The 19,563-nt window shown below is 41.6% G+C and overlaps 1 protein-coding gene across 4 annotated transcripts in view; it reads left to right on the top strand.

Moving 5' to 3' along the window:
• Positions 1-17,510, top strand: part of ORC2 (origin recognition complex subunit 2) — a 50,842-nt gene extending 33,332 nt beyond the window's left edge. For all 4 annotated transcript variants that reach the window (XM_008070778.1, XM_008070776.1, XM_008070777.1 and 1 more), the window contains 7 exons: positions 2,571-2,703; positions 4,140-4,236; positions 7,794-7,940; positions 9,763-9,934; positions 11,841-11,902; positions 13,957-14,075; positions 16,315-17,510. In XM_008070778.1, the coding sequence (XP_008068969.1) occupies positions 2,571-2,703; positions 4,140-4,236; positions 7,794-7,940; positions 9,763-9,934; positions 11,841-11,902; positions 13,957-14,075; positions 16,315-16,401 (817 nt within the window). In that variant the 3' untranslated portion in view covers positions 16,402-17,510. The remainder of the gene's footprint in view (positions 1-2,570; positions 2,704-4,139; positions 4,237-7,793; positions 7,941-9,762; positions 9,935-11,840; positions 11,903-13,956; positions 14,076-16,314) is intronic.
• The last annotated feature ends 2,053 nt before the right edge of the window (positions 17,511-19,563 follow it).

Below are 19,563 nucleotides of genomic sequence, written 5' to 3'. Positions count from 1 at the left end.
AGAGATGAAGTCTCGCCAAGTTGCCTGGGTGGGTCTCGAACCCACAGGCTCAGGCAATCCACTCACCTCGGCCTCCCAAAGTTGCTGGGATTACAGGCTGAGCCACCGAGCCCAGCCACTATAATTACCTTTTAACATATATTTTTAAAGACCTCAACATAAGGAAGTGCTTAAAATGTACACTAATGTGAATATACACTCAGACTCAGGGTAACATTGTCACTGCAGTAAATAAGAAGGCAGATCCATGGGTTGGGCATGGTGGCTCACACCTGTAGTCACAACACTTTAGGAGGCTGATACGCGAGGATCACTTAAAGCCAGAAGTATGAGACCAGCCTGGGCAACATTGTGACCTTGTGTGTATAAAAAATTTTAAAAATGAACCAAGCACATGCCTATAGTCTTAGCTACTTGGGAGGCTGAGGCGGGAGGCTTGCTTGAGCCCAGGAGTTTGAGGTTGTAGTGAGCTATGATCACACCACTGCACTCCAGCTTGAGTGACAAAACAAGAAGAAGAAGAAAACAGGTCTGTCAAGCAGTAAGAACATAGAAATTGCCACAGCTGCCCCCAAGTGATCTGGTTTTCTTTTGCCAATAATATACCCAAGGGTTATGCAGGGAAGAGAATGATTACCTTCCCTGCAAGGACCTCATCTTCTTTCAATACATTTTTTTCTTTTTTAGTAGGAGCTTCACTCTGTTGCCTGGGCTGGAGTGCAGTGGCACACTCACAGCCACTGCAGCCTCATCCCTCTGGGCTCAGGCAGTCCTCTCACCTCAGTCTTACAAGTAGCTGGAACCACAGGAATGTGCCACCACACTTAGCCACTTTCTTGATTTATTGTAGAGATGAGGTCTCACAAGGTTGCCCAGGCTGCTCTTGAACCCCTGGACTCAGGCAGTACTCGCCTCTACCTCCCAAAGTGCTGGAATTACTGGCATGAGTGAGCCACCACACCCAACCTGTCAATACATTTATAAAGTAGTTCTTCACTCTGATCCCATTTCCCAGGCAGCAATTCTTTCTTATCCCAGTATGGCAACTCAGGTAACTTGGTTTGCTTTGCTCCCAAGACTAGACCTTACTGTCAGCTACTTCAGTGGGACCGCTAGCTCTGAATTCCATTGCCTCCTTCTGCTGCTTCGACCTTGGTAATCTACCTTTGGAGGTTATCTCTTTTCTGTTCTTTTGTTTCCAGGCCATCTTGCATTGCTAAAGAGCAGTATAAATACTGTTTCTGATTGATCTTCAAAAATAATCATGGAGTTGGATTTTAGTTTAACCCCTACTGCTGGGTATTCTGGATGATCTTGTTCACTCTTTTGGCATCATTTGCTTTTTATATGTGAATGACAGTCATAACTGTTATCTCCACAGACCTTACTCCCGGCAGCAGACTTAGACATCTGAGTGTATACTGGAAATTTCCACTTGTATGTCCTGCAAATAATATAACATATGTAAAATTGAACTCATCTTTTTTTTTTTGAGTTGGAGTCTCACTCTGTCGCCCAGACTGGAGTGCAGTGGCCACTCACAGCCACCACAGCCTCAACCTGCTGGGCTCCGGCGATCCTTCCACCTCAGCCTTCCAAGTAACCGGAATTACAGGCATGCACTACCACGCCCAGCTGATTTTTTGATTTATTGTAGAGATGAGGTCTCGCTTCCCAGGCGGGTCTTGAACCTGCGGGCTCAGGCAATCCACTCAACTCAGCCTCCCAAAGGCACGGGATTACAGCCTGAGCCACCAAGCCCGGCTGAACTCATCTTAAATCCACTGTTCCCACCAGCCTCTACTATCCAGCACAGTAACTGTCAGTTACTCCACTCATATCATTGCTATGGCAGAAAACCAAGTCACTCTTAAATAATCTCTTTCCTTGCTGGTCGCAGTGCCTCACTCCTGTAATCCCAGCACTTTGGGAGGTGGAGATGAGAGGATTGCCTAAACTCAGGGGTTCAAGACCAGTCTCTAAAATAAGTCAAAAAATTAGCTGAGCATGGTGGCATGCACCTATAGTTCCAGCTACTAGGAAGGTTGAGGCAGAAGGATTGCTTGAGCCCAGCAAGTTGAGGCTGAGGTAACCACGACTGTGTCACTGCACTCCAGCCTGGACAATAGAGTGAGACTCCAACTCAGACAATCAGTCAGTCAGTCAATCATTTTCATTATCCTTGAAATAAAGTCTGCTTAACATCTTAGTATAATTTAAAGAGACCTTTGTAACCTGGCCTCTGCTTACCCTTGCAATTTAATCTATCACTTTAAATTCTGCTTCAGTGTCTTTTACCGGTCATGGTTTCCCTGGTCTCCAGGCATCTGCCACTTAAAAGGTAACAGGAGCTGGAGCAAAAGCTTCTAAAGAATTTGGAACTATAAGTGTGGTATACTGATACTAAAGTTGTACCTTTACCTGTTATAAGTTAGGTATCAATAATTTAGTTATTTAGCCATTCCAATTCTTCCTTTAATAAAAGCTTAATTTAAGAAAACTTGTTGATAATCAAATTGGGAATAAGAGGTGTTGAACTTTAATTTTATGAATACTATCTTTCCCAACAGCCTCGGGTTCAACATAGTACTTTATGGTTTGGGTTCTAAGAGAGACTTACTAGAAAGGTTTCGGACCACCATGCTGCAAGATTCCATTCATGTTGTCATCAATGGCTTCTTTCCTGGAATCAATGTGAAATCAGTAAGTTTCAAAAACAATGTTAAAGGAACAACATTCTACCCCCTGCCAATCCATACCCCCACACATAAATGAGGATGCTGCTTCTCATTCTGGAGTGTTAAATTTAAAGTACTTTTGTTTTGACCTTCATACTAGTAGGATGCTCACTGCTTAAGATCATGTGTTTGGATTCAGAGGGAGCTAGTTTTGAAACCCCCATCTTTTAATTTCCTACTTTGTAACTGACATGTACTAAGATTTAGGAAAATGCTAGCTTTATTTACTATACCAAATATCAATGGTACTTCTCAGAAGGATAGGATTATGGCAGCTTGAATTTCATTATATCTTTATGTGATTTTGGTACTCTAAAAATAATAAAAATATATTACATAATTTTATAATACATTTATCATAGATGATTTTTATTTTACGTGCTCATATCTGTTCATCATTTGAAAATTGAGTTAAAGCTTTTTGGGTGCTGGGTACTAACCAATGTAGTATTCCTTTGTTTTGTTTTTTTTTTTTTTTGAGTTGGAGTCTCACTCTGTCGCCCAGACTGGAGTGCAGTGGCCGCTCCCAGCCACCGCAGCCTCGACCTGCTGGGCTCCGGCGATCCTTCCATCTCAGCCTTCCAAGTAGCCGGAATTACAGGCATGCGCTACCACGCCCGGCTGATTTTTTGATTTATTGTAGAGATGAGGTCTCGCTGCCCAGGCGGGTCTCGAACCCGCGGGCTCAGGCAATCCACTCACCTCAGCCTCCCAAAGGCGCGGGATTACAGGCTGAGCCACCGAGCCCGGCTGTATTCCTTTTTTTAAGTGTCTGATGTTTGTGTCCTGTTTCCTTTAATAAAACTGTAGTTTTTTAAAATTATTTCTCATATTGTTGGGGTTTTTTTGTTTTGTTTTGCTTTTTGGTTTTTGCTTCTCTCCTATTCCTTTTTTTTTTTTGAGTTGGAGTCTCACTCTGTCGCCCAGACTGGAGTGCAGTGGCTGCTTTCGGCCACCGCAACCTCGACCTGCTGGGCTCCGGCAATTCTTCTGCCTCAGCCTTCCAAGTAGCCGAAATTACAAGCATGCGCTGCCACACCCAGCTGATTTTTTGATTTATTGTAGAGATGAGGTCTCGCTGCCCAGGGGGGTCTCGAACCCGTGGGCTCAGGCAATCCACTCACCTCAGCCTTCCAAAGGCGCGGGATTACAGGCTGAGCCACACAGCCCGGCTGCTCCTCTCCTGTTCTTTACATCTTTGCTATTCTTCCCTTTTGCCATAATTTATGAAAAATAATGAACTACTTAAATGCCAATAGAATTTTTAAAGTGACTTTTCAAACTATATGGGAAATCCAAATATATTTTTACTTGATGAAAAAGACTTGATTTGCTATTTGTATTTGTCCTATGTGACAGAATAGTAATTGAGGTGGTACCTCTTGTGCTTTTTTGATATAGATCCTGAATTCTATAACAGAAGAAGTCCTTGATCATATGGGTACTTTCCGAAGTGTGCTGGATCAGCTAGACTGGATAGTAACCAGATTTAAAGAAGGTAATATGAAGTAGATACTCTGTAATTTTAGGGTGAAGTTAAGCATATACTTCTACTTATTTGTGTATTTATATACACAAAAAGTATTTTAATAATGGCACTTATCTCAGTGCTCTAAAATGTTTCGTCCTTTCTTTTTCTGTGATCTTCACTTAACTAGAAGGAGAGAAAAACACTCCCACAGTCTTAAATTTGGGCAGCCAAAAGCCTCTTACTTTAGAATAATATTCAGGTTTTGCTTTGCCAGTGTGATGTCCTTCCAATTGAGTGGTACATCTTTGTTAGCTATTTTTATATTGTTTAATATTTTTATGAAATATTCTTATTTCTTTATTCTGAGTAAATGTCACTACATCAGGATAATTTTGTATACTGAGATCTTGGGAATAGAGAAAAAGACCTTTTTTCTTTTGGTGTGAATGTTTTAGTTATGTGAGCATGTCAGAAAATTGGGAATAATATTACAGGCTCTGACAGTTGCTTGTCATTAAGTCATTGCTTAAGAATTAAGTAATTGCTAGTACTTAACTATGATGGATGATTTCATTTAGAATGATAATCTCAATTCTGTTTCCATAGCATTTTTACTTCTCTTATCAGTATCCTAGTGCATTCTTGTTTTCCCTTATCTTTGTTTGCGAGCTGAAAAGTTTTTTGTCCCAAGTGTCTTCTTTTCAGGCTTCTACTCTCATTTTATCTGTAGTCCTTTGTAAACATGGGCAGTATACATTTTTATACCATCTCAATTCATTTGAAAACAAGTAGTTGATGTCATTTTTCATAAATTCTAAAGTTGCAAATTTACCTGCTCGCCAACATTTATTTGTAATTCCAAAATCAGTATTCTTTTCTTTTTGACAGAGTGGCAAAAAATTAGAATTGCCCAAAGTACATATTTCCAACAGGGCTCAAATAAGGCTATGCATTCTATTTAATGCCACATTTTTCATGCTTTTTTGTTTTCTGTTGGTGATTTGTTTTTTTCTTATTCTACTGTCTGGTCAAATGATTTGACTGTTCAAAATGGCCCCCAGGCATAGTACTAAAATGCTGTCCAGTGTTCCTAAGCACAAGAAGACTACGGTATGCCTTTTGGGAAAAAATGCCTGTGTTATATAAGCTTCCTTCAGGTATAAATTATAATGCTGTTGACTGTGACTTCAGTGTTAATGGATGAATAATGTATATTAAAAATGAAGTTAAAACTAAGAAAATAAAGTTGAACGACTGGCTTGGTAAGCTGTGGTCTGACCATGTGTTCTTGGAGTTATGGCCAGGCCATTTTTCTTAGTTTTGGTCCCCTCCCCTACCTTGAGGAGGTGAATCTCCTCTCTAATTTACTTTCTAAATAGACTATATTTTCCAATGTAAGAAAATAAAAACAAAGTTGGTCAGGCATGGTGGCTCATACCCGTAATCCCAGCACTTTGGGAGGCTGAGGCCAGGAGTTTGAGACCAGTGTAGGCAACATAATGAGACCTTGTCTTTACAAAAAAATTTTAAAACTTAGCCAGGCATAGTGGTGCACGCCTGTAGTCCTAGCTACTCAGGAGGCTGAGGCAGAAGGATTGCCTGAGCTCAGGAAGTCAAGACTATGGTGTGCTGTGATTGTGCCACTGTACTCCATCCTGGGCAAAGAGTGAGACCTGACTCAAAAACAAATAATAAAAAATAAAATTGTCATTGAACAAAGACACATAAAGCAAAGTTATTATTGATTGGTTCATGAAAATGTTCTCGGCCAGGCACGGTGGCTCACACCTATAATTCCAGCACTTTGGGAGGCCGAGGTAAGAGGACTGCCTGAGTCCACGGGTTTGAGACCAGCCAAAGGCCCACAGGTGCGAGACCAGCCTGTACAACTTGGTGAGACCTCATCTCTACCATAAATCAAAAAATTAGCTGGGTGTGGTGGCGTGTGCATGTAATCCCAGCACTTTGGAAGGCTAAGGTGGAAGGCTCACCTGAGCCCAGCAGGTCAAGGCTGTGGTGGCCGTGAGTGTGCCACTGCACTCCAGTCTGGGTGACTAGAGTGAGACTCCAACTCAAAAAAAAAAAAAAAAAAGAAAGAAAATGTTGTCAACAGGAACCTGACCCTATATTTCCTCTAGAAACAGCAATTCAGTATTCTCTAATTCTTGTGTTTACAGCAACTTTATATAACATGAGAGTAAAGTATATATATTTCACTGAACCCCAAAACTAACAACATATATGAACATTCTTCATTCCTTGATTATATAGGCATATAGTGAATCAATAGCAGGCTTAGCATAAGATAAATCTGCTTAGTTTATTTTCAATTCTTTAAACCTAATTCTTTCATTTAAAAAAATTGCTATGATGTTTTACCCCATAATAATTTTGACTTATTTTTCTCTATCCTCTTTAGTTTTCAACATGCTTCCTTTTCTTTTTTTTTTCTTTTTTCAGTTGGAGTCTCACTCTGTCACCCAGACTGGAGTGCAGTGTGAGCCACCATGCCTTCACTGACTTTTTTTTGAGTTCGAGTCACTCCATCGTGCTGGCTGAAGTGCAGTAGCACGCTCACAGCCACCCCAGTGTCAACCTGCTGGGCTCAAGCGATCCCTCCACCTCAGCCTTCCAAGTAGCCTTAACTGTAGGCACGCCATACCACTCCTCGCTAATTTTTTAATTTATTGTAGAGATGAGGTCTTGCCAAGTTGCCCAGGCTGTTCTCAAACCATGGACTCAGGCAACCCCCTCACCTCAGCCTCCCAAAGTCCGGGATTACAGACTTGAACAGCTACGCCTGACCTTCTTCACTGACTTTTTTTTTTTTTGGAGTTGGAGTTGGAGTCTCACTCCATGGCCCAGACTGGAGTACAGTGGCATGCTCACGACCAACCCTGCGTCAGCCTGCTGGGCTTCAGTGATCCTTCCACCTCAACCTTCCAAGTAGCTGGAACTACAGGAGCATGCTATCACACCTGGCTAATTTTTTTATTTATTATAGAGACGAGGTCTCACCGTGTTGCCCAGGATGGTCGCAAATCTGTGGGCTCAGGCAGTCCTCTTGCCTCGGGGTCCCAAAGTGCTGGGATTATAGGCTTGAGCCACCCCACCTGGCCTTCACTGACTTTTATGATAATAATTTCTCTGAACTTTCTGATACCTTGAGCAATATTCTAAACCTCTTCCTTCTTTTTTTTTTTTAATCTCTTTTGGTCATCACAATAATCAGAATTTTCTATGTGATCTCTTAATGCTCATTGAGAACTCTTTTTTTTTTCCTTTTTTGGTATCCCCTCCACTCCCACCCTATAATACAACATGCACAGATTCACCTCCAGTCTGTTATATACATATTGCTGCATTTCCTGTGCTTTATTAAAACTGCTTTCTTTAGGGCTACCATGTTTTGCCCATTTTATGAATGAATGACATATTCTCCAATAAATTACATGCCCCAATCAATCATTACTTTATTCTTTACTACTTTGATGTATTCAATTAATACCTAGGCATTGTGTGTGGAAGGGAAAATATTCGCTGAAATGTCACTGAGGATAATAATTGTTTCCTTTTCCTTTTAGATTCATCCTTAGAACTCTTCCTTCTCATCCACAATTTGGATAGCCAAATGTTGAGAGGAGACAAGAGCCAGCAAATCATTGGACAGTTATCATCTTTGCATAACATATACCTTATAGCATCCATTGATCACCTCAATGCTCCCCTCAGTAAGTTAAATGCTACTATTTTTTTTCAGATATTGGTCCCATGAAATTAATTTTCTTAATGTTGTCTGTAAAAAAATTTTTAGTGTACTCTGTTACATCTTCAAAAACACTGGTTGCATAAAAATTATACTCAGTTTCATTTAGAACATAAGTTTTGGAAATAAAAATTCAGATACTAAGTCAGGTGTGATGGCTCATGCCTGTAATCCCAGCATTTTGGGAGGCTGAGGTGAAAGGATTGCTTGGGCCCAGGAGTTTGAGACCAGCCTGGCCAACATAGTGAGACCTCATCTCTATAAAAATTAAACAATAGGCCAGGCTTGGTGGCCCAGCCTGTAATCGCAGCAGTTTGGGAGGCCAAGGCGAGTGGATTCCCTGAGTCCGCGGGTTCAAGACCAGCCCAGGCAACTTGGTGAGACTTCATCTCTACAACAAATCAAAAATTAGCCAGGCATGGTAGCGCACGTCTGTAGTTTCAGCTACTTGGAAGGCTGAGGTGGAAGGATCGCCGGAGACCAGCAGGTCAACACTGGGGTGACTGTGAGTGTGCCACTTCATTCCAGCCTGGGCAATGTAGTGAGACTCCAACTCAAAAAAATAAATAAATAAATAAAATTTAAAAATTAAACAATAACATAAAAAAGGCCAGGTGAGGTGGCTCACACCTACAATCCTGTACTTTAGGAGGCCAAAGTGAGAGAACTGCCTGAACCCAGGGGTTCAAGTCCAGCCTGGGCAACTTGGCAAGACCTCATCTCTGCAATAAGTCAAAAACAATTAGCTGGGCATGGTGGCACATGCCTGTGGTTCCAGCTACTTGTAAGGCTGAGGTGGAAGGATCACCTGAGCTCAGCAGGTCGAGGCTACAGTGGCCAGGAGCGTGCCACTACACTCCAGCCTGGGCGACGGAGTGAGACTCCAACTCAAAATAAAAAATTAGCCAGGCATGGTGACACATGCCTGTAGTCCCAGCTACTTAGGAGGCTGAGACGGGAGGATTGCCTGAGCCCAGAGTATCCAGGCTGCAGTAACCCATAATTGTACCACTGCCCTTTATGCAGCCTGGGTGACAGAGTGAGACCCTGACTCAAGAAAAAAAATTCAGCTACTAAAGGAAGATGTTTTATGTTTAACATTGCATGAGGAAGAGAAGACCAAGTTATTATTTTAGTCTCTTTCTGCTCTTGTGTTATTACAACATATATTTTATGACCTTTATTCAGAGACTTCGTGATAATTCTGTAGAACAAAATGTTATGTTATTAAATTTTTAAAGAAGAATGCCTTGGTAGTGCTAAGATATTTTAATTTATATTTAATGTACAAATAAAGATTCCAATTTTATTGACAATTAAATTAGAGCATGATCTACTGACTTGGATGAGGAGGTGGTAAAAATGAAAACTTTTAGATTTTTTTTTTTCTTTTTTTTAGAGTCAGGGTTTCACTCTGTTGCCAGGGCTGGAGTGTGGTGGCGTGATCATGACTCACCACAGCCTTAGCCTTCTGGGCTCAGATAATCCTTCTCCCTCAGCCTCCCAAGTGGCTGGGACTACAGGTATGCACCACCACACCCAGCCAATTTTTTTTTCTTTTTGTAGAAACAAGGCCTTGCTATGTTGCTTAACCTGGTCTCGAGTGCCTGGGATCAACCTCCTGCCTTGGCCTCCCAAAGCACTGGGACTGCAGGCATGAGCCACCTCACTGGCTTTAGGATTCATTGTTATTTAATGTTTTCTCTTTATTTCTTAGAGTGGAATGTAGTAACATGACAATATGAAAATAATATGTAATTTTTGTTTTCCTTGGCCATGTGCACTAGTGTGGGATCATGCAAAGCAGAGTCTTTATAACTGGCTCTGGTATGAAACTACTACATATAGTTCTTATACTGAAGAAACCTCCTATGAGAACTCTCTTCTGGTTAAACAATCTGGATCCCTTCCACTTTGTTCTCTGATGCACGTCTTACGAAGTCTTACCCCTAATGCAAGGTAAGGGTGAAAATCATATTTCTTTTTTTTAAAACGCTATACATTTTAAGATATGCACTACTAGGTTTTAATGTTGATACTAAGGACCCTACTAAGTTTGAAAAATTAAGAGAAATGGTAGTAAAAATATTTGCCAGGTGCAGTGGTTCGCGCCTGTAATCCTAGCACTTTGGTAGGCCGAGGTGAGAGGATTGCCTGAGCCCATGGGTTCGAGACCAGCCTGGGCAACTTGGCTCTACAACAAATCAAAAAAAAAAATTACCTAGGTGTGATGGCACATGCCTGTAGTTTTAGCTACTTGGGAAGCTGAGCCCAGCAGGTCGAGGCTACAGTGGCTGTGAGCATGCCACTGCACTCCAGCCTGGGTGAGAGTGAGACTCCAACTCAAAAAAAAAAAAGGGTACCAGTACTGGATTATGCAATAGGCGGACTACTCAATAATAGTCTGTCAAATTGCCCGATAATCATAAAGCAAGAGTACCAACATTTTTTCTCAGTATATTTTGATATTTCTGAGTAAGAGCATCTAAGTGGTCATCATGGAGAAAAAGCAGGATTTTCATGAATTTTACTTAAATTTTATGGTTATTTTGTTGGGAAGCCAAGGCAGGAAGAGTACTTGAACTTAGGAGTTTAAGACCAGCCCAGGCAATATAATAAGACCTCATCTCTACAAAAAATAAAAAAATTAGCCACATGTGATGGCACGTGCCTATAGTCCCACTTATTTGCGAGACTGAGGCAGAAGGATCACTTGAGCCCAGGAGGTGGAGGCTGTGGTGAGCCATGATTGTGCCACTGTATTTCCAGCCTGGGTGACAGAGTGAAATCCTGATTCAAAAAAATAAAAAAGAAAGTTGCTATGTGTAAAGTTGAGTGCCCATGTAGTGTAATCACACAATTAAATATGGCCCTGACTACTGCGATGTAGATATGTTTTAGTTTGGCATGCTTAAATGTCTGTGTACTAACCTCCAATATTTTTTAAAACTATTTTGAAATTTGGGTTCATTGTGCAAACTCCAGTATCATTTAGTCTTTACTTGGTATGAATGTGATTGATAAAAACATCTTAAAATTCAGCTCTGGATTCAGTAGTAGCACTCAGTTAAAAAGTGGTCATTCTATTGATCCAAAATATGTTATAGTAATTGTTTTCTAGATCATCATAAAAATGAAAATGCAAATGTTTAAAATTTTTGGCACACTCAAGGATTCCTGAGAATCTTATTTTGTGTAATACTGTTTCCAACCCCATTGTTCCACTTGGTTCACTCTCCTATAGAAATAATTCAAAATATCGAAAAATATGTAGTTTTATTTAATGCAGAGTTATTTTTAATCTAAAACTGGAAATAAAGCAAGTACCCCAAACCAATAGAGAAATAGTTTGTGTTGCAACAATAGAAAGTAGCCATTAAAACCTGTTTATGAAGAACTTTAAAGACATGGGAAAAAATCAGTAAGTGAAAAGGTGAAGTATAAAGTCATGTATGTAGTACATAAATGTATGGATTTATGTATTTCCACCCTGCCTTATTCCACAGAGGTTTAGGATAGCAACATTCTCAGTATGATCTCAACACCAAATGTTAATAGCTGTTCCTTAGGATTATGGGATTGATGTTTTCCTCTTTAGATGTTATGAAATATTCCAGGTTTTCTACAAAGACTAACCTATAGTCAGAAAAAATACTTTTACGGTTTTTGTTGTTTTTTTTTTTTTAAAGAAGAAAGCATTTTTTGTTTAAGTAGACAAGGATATCATATTCTTTGGAGAAAGGAATAGAAGCCAAGGCAGACAGGCCAAGTATTTGACATTTTCTTCGTGTATTTTACTCTTTGCTCTTATCTTTTGTTGTTAACATTTGGGATTTAAAGTCCTATTTTTTGTTTTTTTCCTTAGGGGCATTTTCAGGTTACTGATAAAGTACCAGCTGGATAACCAGGATAACCCTTCCTACATTGGTATTCAGTGTTTGTGATATTAAATTGTGTAACTTTTGTATTACTCTATAAATGTCCTTTTCTGGAATCTAGTGGTAGCACTGCAGTTTTTCACATTGGTCACTTTGGGTATGTCAGTACCTAATGAATTTTCAGGCTGCCCTGCAGATACACTGCTGAGTGGGCTATCTGCCGACATGAATTAAAAAACCCAGCTCTGGCCAGGGGCAGTGGCTCACGCCTATAATCCCAGCACTTAGGGAGGCTAAGGCGAGAGGATTGCCAGGGGTTTGAGAACAGCCTGGGCAACTTGGCAAGATCTCATCGCTACAACAAATCAAGAAAAATTAGCTGGGCATGGTGGTACACGCCTGTAGTTCCAGCTACTTGGAAGGCTGAGGCAGAAGGATCGCCTGAGCCCAGCAGGTTGAGGCTGCAGTGGCCATGAGTGTGCCACTGCCCTCCAGTCTGGGCAACAGAGTGAGACTCCGTCCGACTCAAGAAAAAAAACAAACCACAAACCCATCTTAGTCATAAAACTTTCTGTGCTGACTATGGATGTGTGTCTGCCAGTTATCTATTTTTCATATGCTGGGCATCTTAGAAGATTATCCTCCCCTTGGCAAAAGTGATGTGTTAATTTAAACAAACATTTCCATAATTGTTCTGCTCTCACGGTTTACTAGTTCCTTCTTTATAAGTCAACTTTAAGACTGGGTGCAGTGGCTCACACCTATAATCCCAGCACTTTAGGAGGCCCCAGTGAGAGAATTGCCTGAGACCAGGGTTTTGAGACCAGCCTGGGCAACTTGGCAAGACCTCATCTCTACAATAAATCAAAAAAATTAGCCAGATGTGGTGGTGCATGCCTGTAGTTCCAGCTACTTGGAAAGGCTGAGGTCGAAGCTGTGGTGGCCATGACCATGCCACTGCACTCCAGCCTGGGTGACAGAGTGAGACTCCAAGTCAAAAAAAAAACAAAACTAGCTTTAAGTGAATCCTATTGGCATGCACCTGTAGTCCCAGCTATTCAGGAGGCTGAGGCAGAAAGACTGCTTGAGCCAGGAGTTTGAGGCTATAGTGCGCCATGATCACAACTGAAAATAGCAGCTAGCTGAGCATGGTTGCTCACATCAGTAATCCCAGCACTTTTGGAGGTCAAGGCAAGAGGATTGCCAGAACCTATGGGTTCAAGACCAGCCCGGGCAGCTTCGTCTCTATAATAAACAACAACAACAAAAAATTAGCCAGGCATGGTGACGTGTGCCTGTGTTTCCAAACTACTTGAAAGGCTGAGGTAGAAGGATCACCTGAGCCCAGCAGGTCAAGACTGTGGTGACTGTGAGCATGCCACTGCACTCCAGCCAGGTGACAATGAAACACCAACTCAAAAAAAAAAAGGCCAGGTTCAGTGGCTCAGGCTGTAATCTCAGCAATTTAGGAGGCCAAGATGAGTAGATTGCCTGAGCCTGCAGGTTTGAGACCAGTCTGGGCAACTTGGCGAGCCCTCATCTCTACAATAAATAAAAAATTAGCCAGGCATGGTAGCACATACACGCTTATAGTTCCGGCTACTTAGAAGGCTGAGGTGGAAGGATCACTGGAGCCCAGCAGATTGATGCTGGGGTGGCCATGAGTATACCACTGTACTCCAGCCTAGTTGACAGAGTGAGATTCCAACTCAAAAAAAAAAAAGAAGAAAAAATAGTAACTATACTCCAGGCTGAGCAACATAGCTTGATCCCACCTCTATACAAATAAAGAAAGTCAACTTTATTTATGATCTTTAAAACTGCCTACAGGGTTATGTTACACTTAGTAATGGCTGACTTTTACTAATTGGTTCTCTTTAAAAACTATAAGCCAAATGTGTAACATCTAAGTGTTCTCTAGTTTTACTTCTTCCAGAGTACTTATTTTTCTTTTTCTTTTCTTTTTTAAATCAGTACTTGTTTACTGCTTTGGCGTAACATGCCAACATCACTTTTGTTCTATGTTCTTTGGCTTGGGTATTCATATATGGAGTCATGTCTTGACTGCCGACTTACTTTCATATCTCCTTTTGAACTCACCAGGACTTTCTTTTCAAGATTTTTACCAGCAGTGTCGGGAGGCGTTTCTTGTCAATAGTGATCTGACGCTCCGGGCCCAGTTAACTGAATTTAGGGACCACAAGCTTATAAAAACAAAAAAGGTAAGACTTTGCTGTTGTAGCATTGTATGCCAGCCATACTGCATATCGTTGACTTAAGGACAAATATACTTTTGATTTAGACCTGATTTTTGAAACCTAGGTTCCATGTTGGTTCACAGGGTTCACTTAGGCAACGGGCCACTTGAGTTCTGTAAAAAAAAAAAAGCCGTGGTAGAAGTACTCTGCCTTACTTATAAGTTCTAGTCCAGAGTAATAGGCAATTAGGAATACAGTATAAGTCAAATAATTCTATTTCCTTCTTTCTCCCCTCTACAGGCCAGTCATTAATTCCATCTATATTTATTGAGTACTAACTATATATCAGATATTAGACTAGGTTTTAGGTTTTTGCTAATTGCTTTTCTTACAGAGCTTAAAGTCTGATGGGGGAAATGGGCCTTAGTCAGATCATCAACACATGTACAGTTGTAACTGTGAGGTAAGCCCTGTGATCAGAGAGTCCGTGGTTCTGAAACAGCATATTAAAAGAGGTGGAATTGACCTAATTATGGCTATCAGAAGAGACTGCTGAGCTGAGAGCTAAAGGAGTCCTAGGAGATAGTCACAAAGGGAAGGGAAGAGTATTCCAGGCCAGAGAAAGTGCACAAAGAAAACTTTGAACAAAAAGGCCAGCACAGACCAAGAGGAGGCTGAAGAGAGAAGAATGTGATGGATAGAACACACATGGCATTAGGCCCAGGAAGGATTTTCATCTGTATTCTTTGATGAGAAGACATCACAGAATTGTTCTGACTCTGGTGTGGCAAGGGGAATGGGCTGCCTAACGGGTGTCTAGAGGCAGCTGGGACTGTGTTCATGGTAGACTGGGTAAGATGATGGTGACTGGGATGGGAGAAGAGAGAGAGGAGTTGGATTCAAGATACACTCAGGAGGCAGAAGTGATAGGAATTGGTGACAGACTGGATTATGGGGGCCAAGGGAAAGGTATGACTCTGGTTCCTGGCTCGCGTAACCAGAGAGATGATGGGATCATTGGCAAAAAGCTTAAAGAGCAGCATTCTGGGGAGAGATGATGAGTTATAATCTTAGTAAGTTTAGACTTACTCTGTTTGAGGTTCCTTTGAGATTTCTTTTTTTTTTTTGAGTTGGAGTCTCTGTCACCCAGGCTGAAATGTAGTGGCACACTCATGGCTACCACAGCCTCGACTTGCAGGTGATCCTTCTGTCTCAGCCTTCCAAGTAGCTGGAACCACAGGCATGTGCAACCACCCGGCTAATTTTTTGACTTATTGTAGAGATGAGGTCTCGCCATGTTGCTCAGGCTAGATAACACCTGAGTTCAGGCAGTCCTCTCGCCTCCATCTCCCAAAGTGCTGAGATTCAGGCTTGAGATGCACCCAGCTCCTTTGAAATTTCAAGTGGAAATGTCAAGTAGGCGGTTGGATACCTGGGACAAGAAACCAGAGGAAAGATCTGGGCTGGAGATACAAGATTATGATTTCTAAGTACGTAGATCATAATTGGAACCAGACACTGGGAGGACTACCTGGAGGGAGAACCATTAGTGAGATTTAAGAGTCAGGAACTCAGCCTCTAAGTCTGCCATTTATGTAGAAGGTAATAAGCCTGCAGAAGTGAGAGAAACCGCCAGAAAACTAGGAAGAAACTGGGCATGGTGGCTCACACCTATAATCCTAGCACTTTGGGACGCTGAGGTGAGAGGATTGCTTGAGCCCATGGGTTCCAGACCAGCCTGGGCAACATAACAAGACTTCATCTCTACAATAAATCAAAAAATTAGCTGGGCATGGTGGCACACACCTGTAGTTCCAGCTACTTGGAAGGCTGAGGTGGAAGGATCACCTGAGCCCAGCACGTCAAGGCTGCGGTGGCCATGAGTGTGCCACTACTCCAGCCTGGGTAACAGAGTAAGACTCTGAGTCAAAAAAAAAAAAAGAAAAGCCAACAGGCAAGGTTCTTGGTGAAAAGGGAAAAAAGGACAGAGAAGTCGAGTCAAGAGGCTCTAAAGCACAATGAGGAAGATCTGTGCCCACCATCCAGTTCTTCTTCTTTTCCATTATAAAGTGGCTTAACTATAGCTTAGTGTATTTAATAGGTATATATGCCTGTGTGCCTTTTTGCCTTAATGCTTATACTTATATACTTACTTACAAGACTGCATCAAATACATCAAATTCATTTCTTTAAACTATCATAGAAGGGTTCCAACACCCCTCTTACAAAAGACTAACATACAGGGTGTTCTTACATCTTTCAGGGAACTGATGGAGTGGAGTATTTATTAATTCCTGTTGACAATGGAACATTGACTGATTTCTTGGAGAAGGAAGAAGAGGAGGCTTGAAGCTTTCCTTTACTCGTGAACCTTCCATGGGAGGCTTGTTGTATCCCAGCTGCCACTCCTCTAGTTGAAAGCGTTGTGTTTACACCTGAAATTAGATTATTTTTCCAGCATACAAGATCTAAAATGGGGGGGGGTGTCATCAATTAAAACTTTTGATCAGCCTGGCTGGTGTGCCATCTCTAGTACTATGCAGCGTCTTCAAGTCGGAGAAAATGTGCCTTTCGTACCTTTCTGGAGACTTCTTGCTGGAATGAACAGTGTGCTCAGGGACTATTTGGAACTGGATGTTTTTGAATTTTTATACTAGAGATATTATTCCTAATTTTTTGAGGGACTTTTAAACATCCCCCAAGCTGATTGTTTGCAGGTGTGCTTGTTCCAGGGTAAAGACATGAGCCTCACAGGTGTCATCTTGATCTGCTGTTCTGTGTGTTGGAACCAATGGGTGTAATGCAGAAGGCAGATCATTTCTTCCTGTTTCTCAAACAACAAAGGTATAGATTGGGAAGAAGGGAGTGAGCCAACTTTATCTTTCTGGATTTAGGCTATGTACTTGATCAGGAGTGGAGGAATACCACACTAATCAGTTGAGACCGTGGGAAAAACATAAGGAGTACAGAGGGTAGATACCCAACCTAGAAAGCACATGAACAGCAGATCATGGTATCTGGAACAGTTAATGTCTGTGCCATGACCGCCATGATGAGTGAGAAGCCAGGCTAGCGAAATGAAATCCTGAATTACATCCTGGTACTTGTTTTCAAGACAGCAGAAAATAAGAACACTCCATTATTCTTGTATATTGACATTTTCTTTTCTTGAATAACATGCAGGTGAGTAGCGTATTAATGGCTGGCTGTAAATTAACCTTGATTCTTCTGTCAAGCAGACCTAAAACTCACTGTAAGATATTTCAGTTTTTTACTTAAAGTGATGGTTTCAAGTCTCCTAAATATTTGCACAAACCTTTTTTCTTAGGAAAGAAAAAAAAAATCTAACCTTGGCCACTGTTGTCAGCTTCTAGTCTTCACATACCCCCTGAAATATTTCACCCTTGGAAATGAAATTCTTCCTGAAAATATCACTGCAATAAAATATGTTCTGCATCAGCATTTCTCACTCATTTCTTACCTTGCAAACCTCTTTATGAAAAAATTCCAAAAGTGCTTGGAATTTTTAAATTCCTTGTGGTATGTAATTGTCAAATCTGTTAAGTGTTTAGTCTTAAACACAACTGCTAATCAAAATATTTCAATCATTTGTACATGAAATGATTTCTAAAAAATTTTTAATAGCACCAAAGGACACTCAGTGAATGTGAGCTTCCTGCCCACTCCCTGACCCCCAGTTCTTCTGGTAACCACCGATTGCAGTTTCTTAAGTATCCTTCCAGAGATACGTAAGAGTGTCTGTCTCTCTTCTTTATTTATTTATTTATTTTTTGAGTCTGAGTCTCTGTCACCCAGGCTGGAGTGCAGTGGCACGCTCACAGCCACCGCACCCTATGCATGCTACCACACCCGGCTAATTTTTCTTGATTTATTGTAGAGATGAAGCCTCACCAAGTTGCCAAGTCTGGTCTCAAACCCTTGGGCTCAGGCAGTCCTCTCACCTCAGCCTCCCGAAGTGCTGGGATTACAGGTATGAGCCACCGCACCTACACTCTCTCTTCCTAAAAACACAATTGGTAACATAGTACTTGATCATTTGCACCTTGCTTTTTTTTCTTAATAAATCTAGTTCCTAGTAACTGTTACAGTATAAAAAATATACAAAGCCGGGCTCGGTGGCTCAGCCTGTAATCCCGTGCCTTTGGGAGGCTGAGGTGAGTGGATTGCCTGTGCCCGCGGGTTCGAGACCCACCTGGCCAGCGAGACCTCATCTCTAAAATAAATCAAAAAATCAGCCGGGCGTGGTAGCGCATGCCTGTAATTCCGGCCACTCGGAAGGCTGAGGCGGAAGGATCGCCGGAGCCCAGCAGGTCGAGGCTGCGGTGACTGGGAGCGGCCACTGCACTCCAGTCTGGGTGACAGAGTGAGACTCCAACTCAAAAAAAAAATACAAGACCTTTAATGACTTAATGTGCAAGGTTTTGCATCTGCCCTTAAATATCTAATGGTTTATTTTTATAATTTTTGTGTCTATATTTGCAAGCAGTGTGTCAATAGACTTTATTATTAATAAATAAAAGCCAGTTTGGATAGGATCACTTTTTAAACATACAGTGTGGGTTTTTTTAACTAAAAGCATTTGAAAGTTCTTCAAAAGAAATGTGATGAGTGTGTCTTACCAATCTGGAGGTTTTGCAGATGGCCATGGCTATGCTCTCCATTGACGTGTGTCAGTGCCAGTCACTGCTAGAGCCCCAGCAGTTATGTCTTGACAGCTAAGCTCTCATTTCTTCTACTGTGTTAACTTACTTCTGGCAAGACTGAAAAGACCTGCTGAAACCTGGAAAGAGTTCCTGTGAGCTCTTAATAAAATGGGGGGTTGTAGAACATTTACTCCTTTTTTTTTTTTTTTTTTTGAGTCGGAGTATCACTCTGTTGCTCAGGCTGGAGTGCAGTAGCACACACACGGCCACCACAGCCTCGACATGCTGGCTTAACGATTCTTCCGCCTCAGCTGCCCAAGTAGCTGGAACTACAGGCGTGCGCCACCACGCCCAGCTAATCTTTTGATTTATTATAGAGATGAGGTCTCACCAAGTTGCCCAGGCTGATCTCGAACCCCTGGACTCAGGCAGTCCTCTTGCCTCTGCCTCCCAAAGCGCTGGAATTAGGCATGAGCCACCATACTTGGCTAGAACATTTACTTTTCATAAATCTGTGTAATACTGAATTTGTTGTACAGGGAGTGCTGAGTTAGTTATAATCATCCAGAAACTGGACTTTCTCAGATCATGTTTGTTTTTGGAACATGGTCATTTCATTCATATACAAGATAGTAGGTTCGGGGATGGTTGGTCGATTTTGCTTAACTTTTTTTATTTTTTTTATTTTTTGAGTTTGAGTCTCAGTCGCCCAGACTGGAGTGTGGTGGCCGCTCCCGGCCACCGCAGCCTCAAGCTGCTGGGCTCTGGCGATCCTTCCACCTCAGCCCTCCAAGTAGCTGGAACTACAGGTGCACACTACCACGCCCGGCTAATTTTTGATTTATTGT

This window comes from Carlito syrichta, unplaced genomic scaffold (genome assembly GCF_000164805.1).
Source record: "Carlito syrichta isolate Samal-C Ts95f unplaced genomic scaffold, Tarsius_syrichta-2.0.1 Scaffold314013, whole genome shotgun sequence".
In the NCBI taxonomy this organism is placed as follows: domain Eukaryota; kingdom Metazoa; phylum Chordata; class Mammalia; order Primates; family Tarsiidae; genus Carlito; species Carlito syrichta.
The sequence above is the reverse complement of the archived record's forward strand: the minus strand, read 5'-3'. Positions and strand labels throughout refer to the sequence as shown.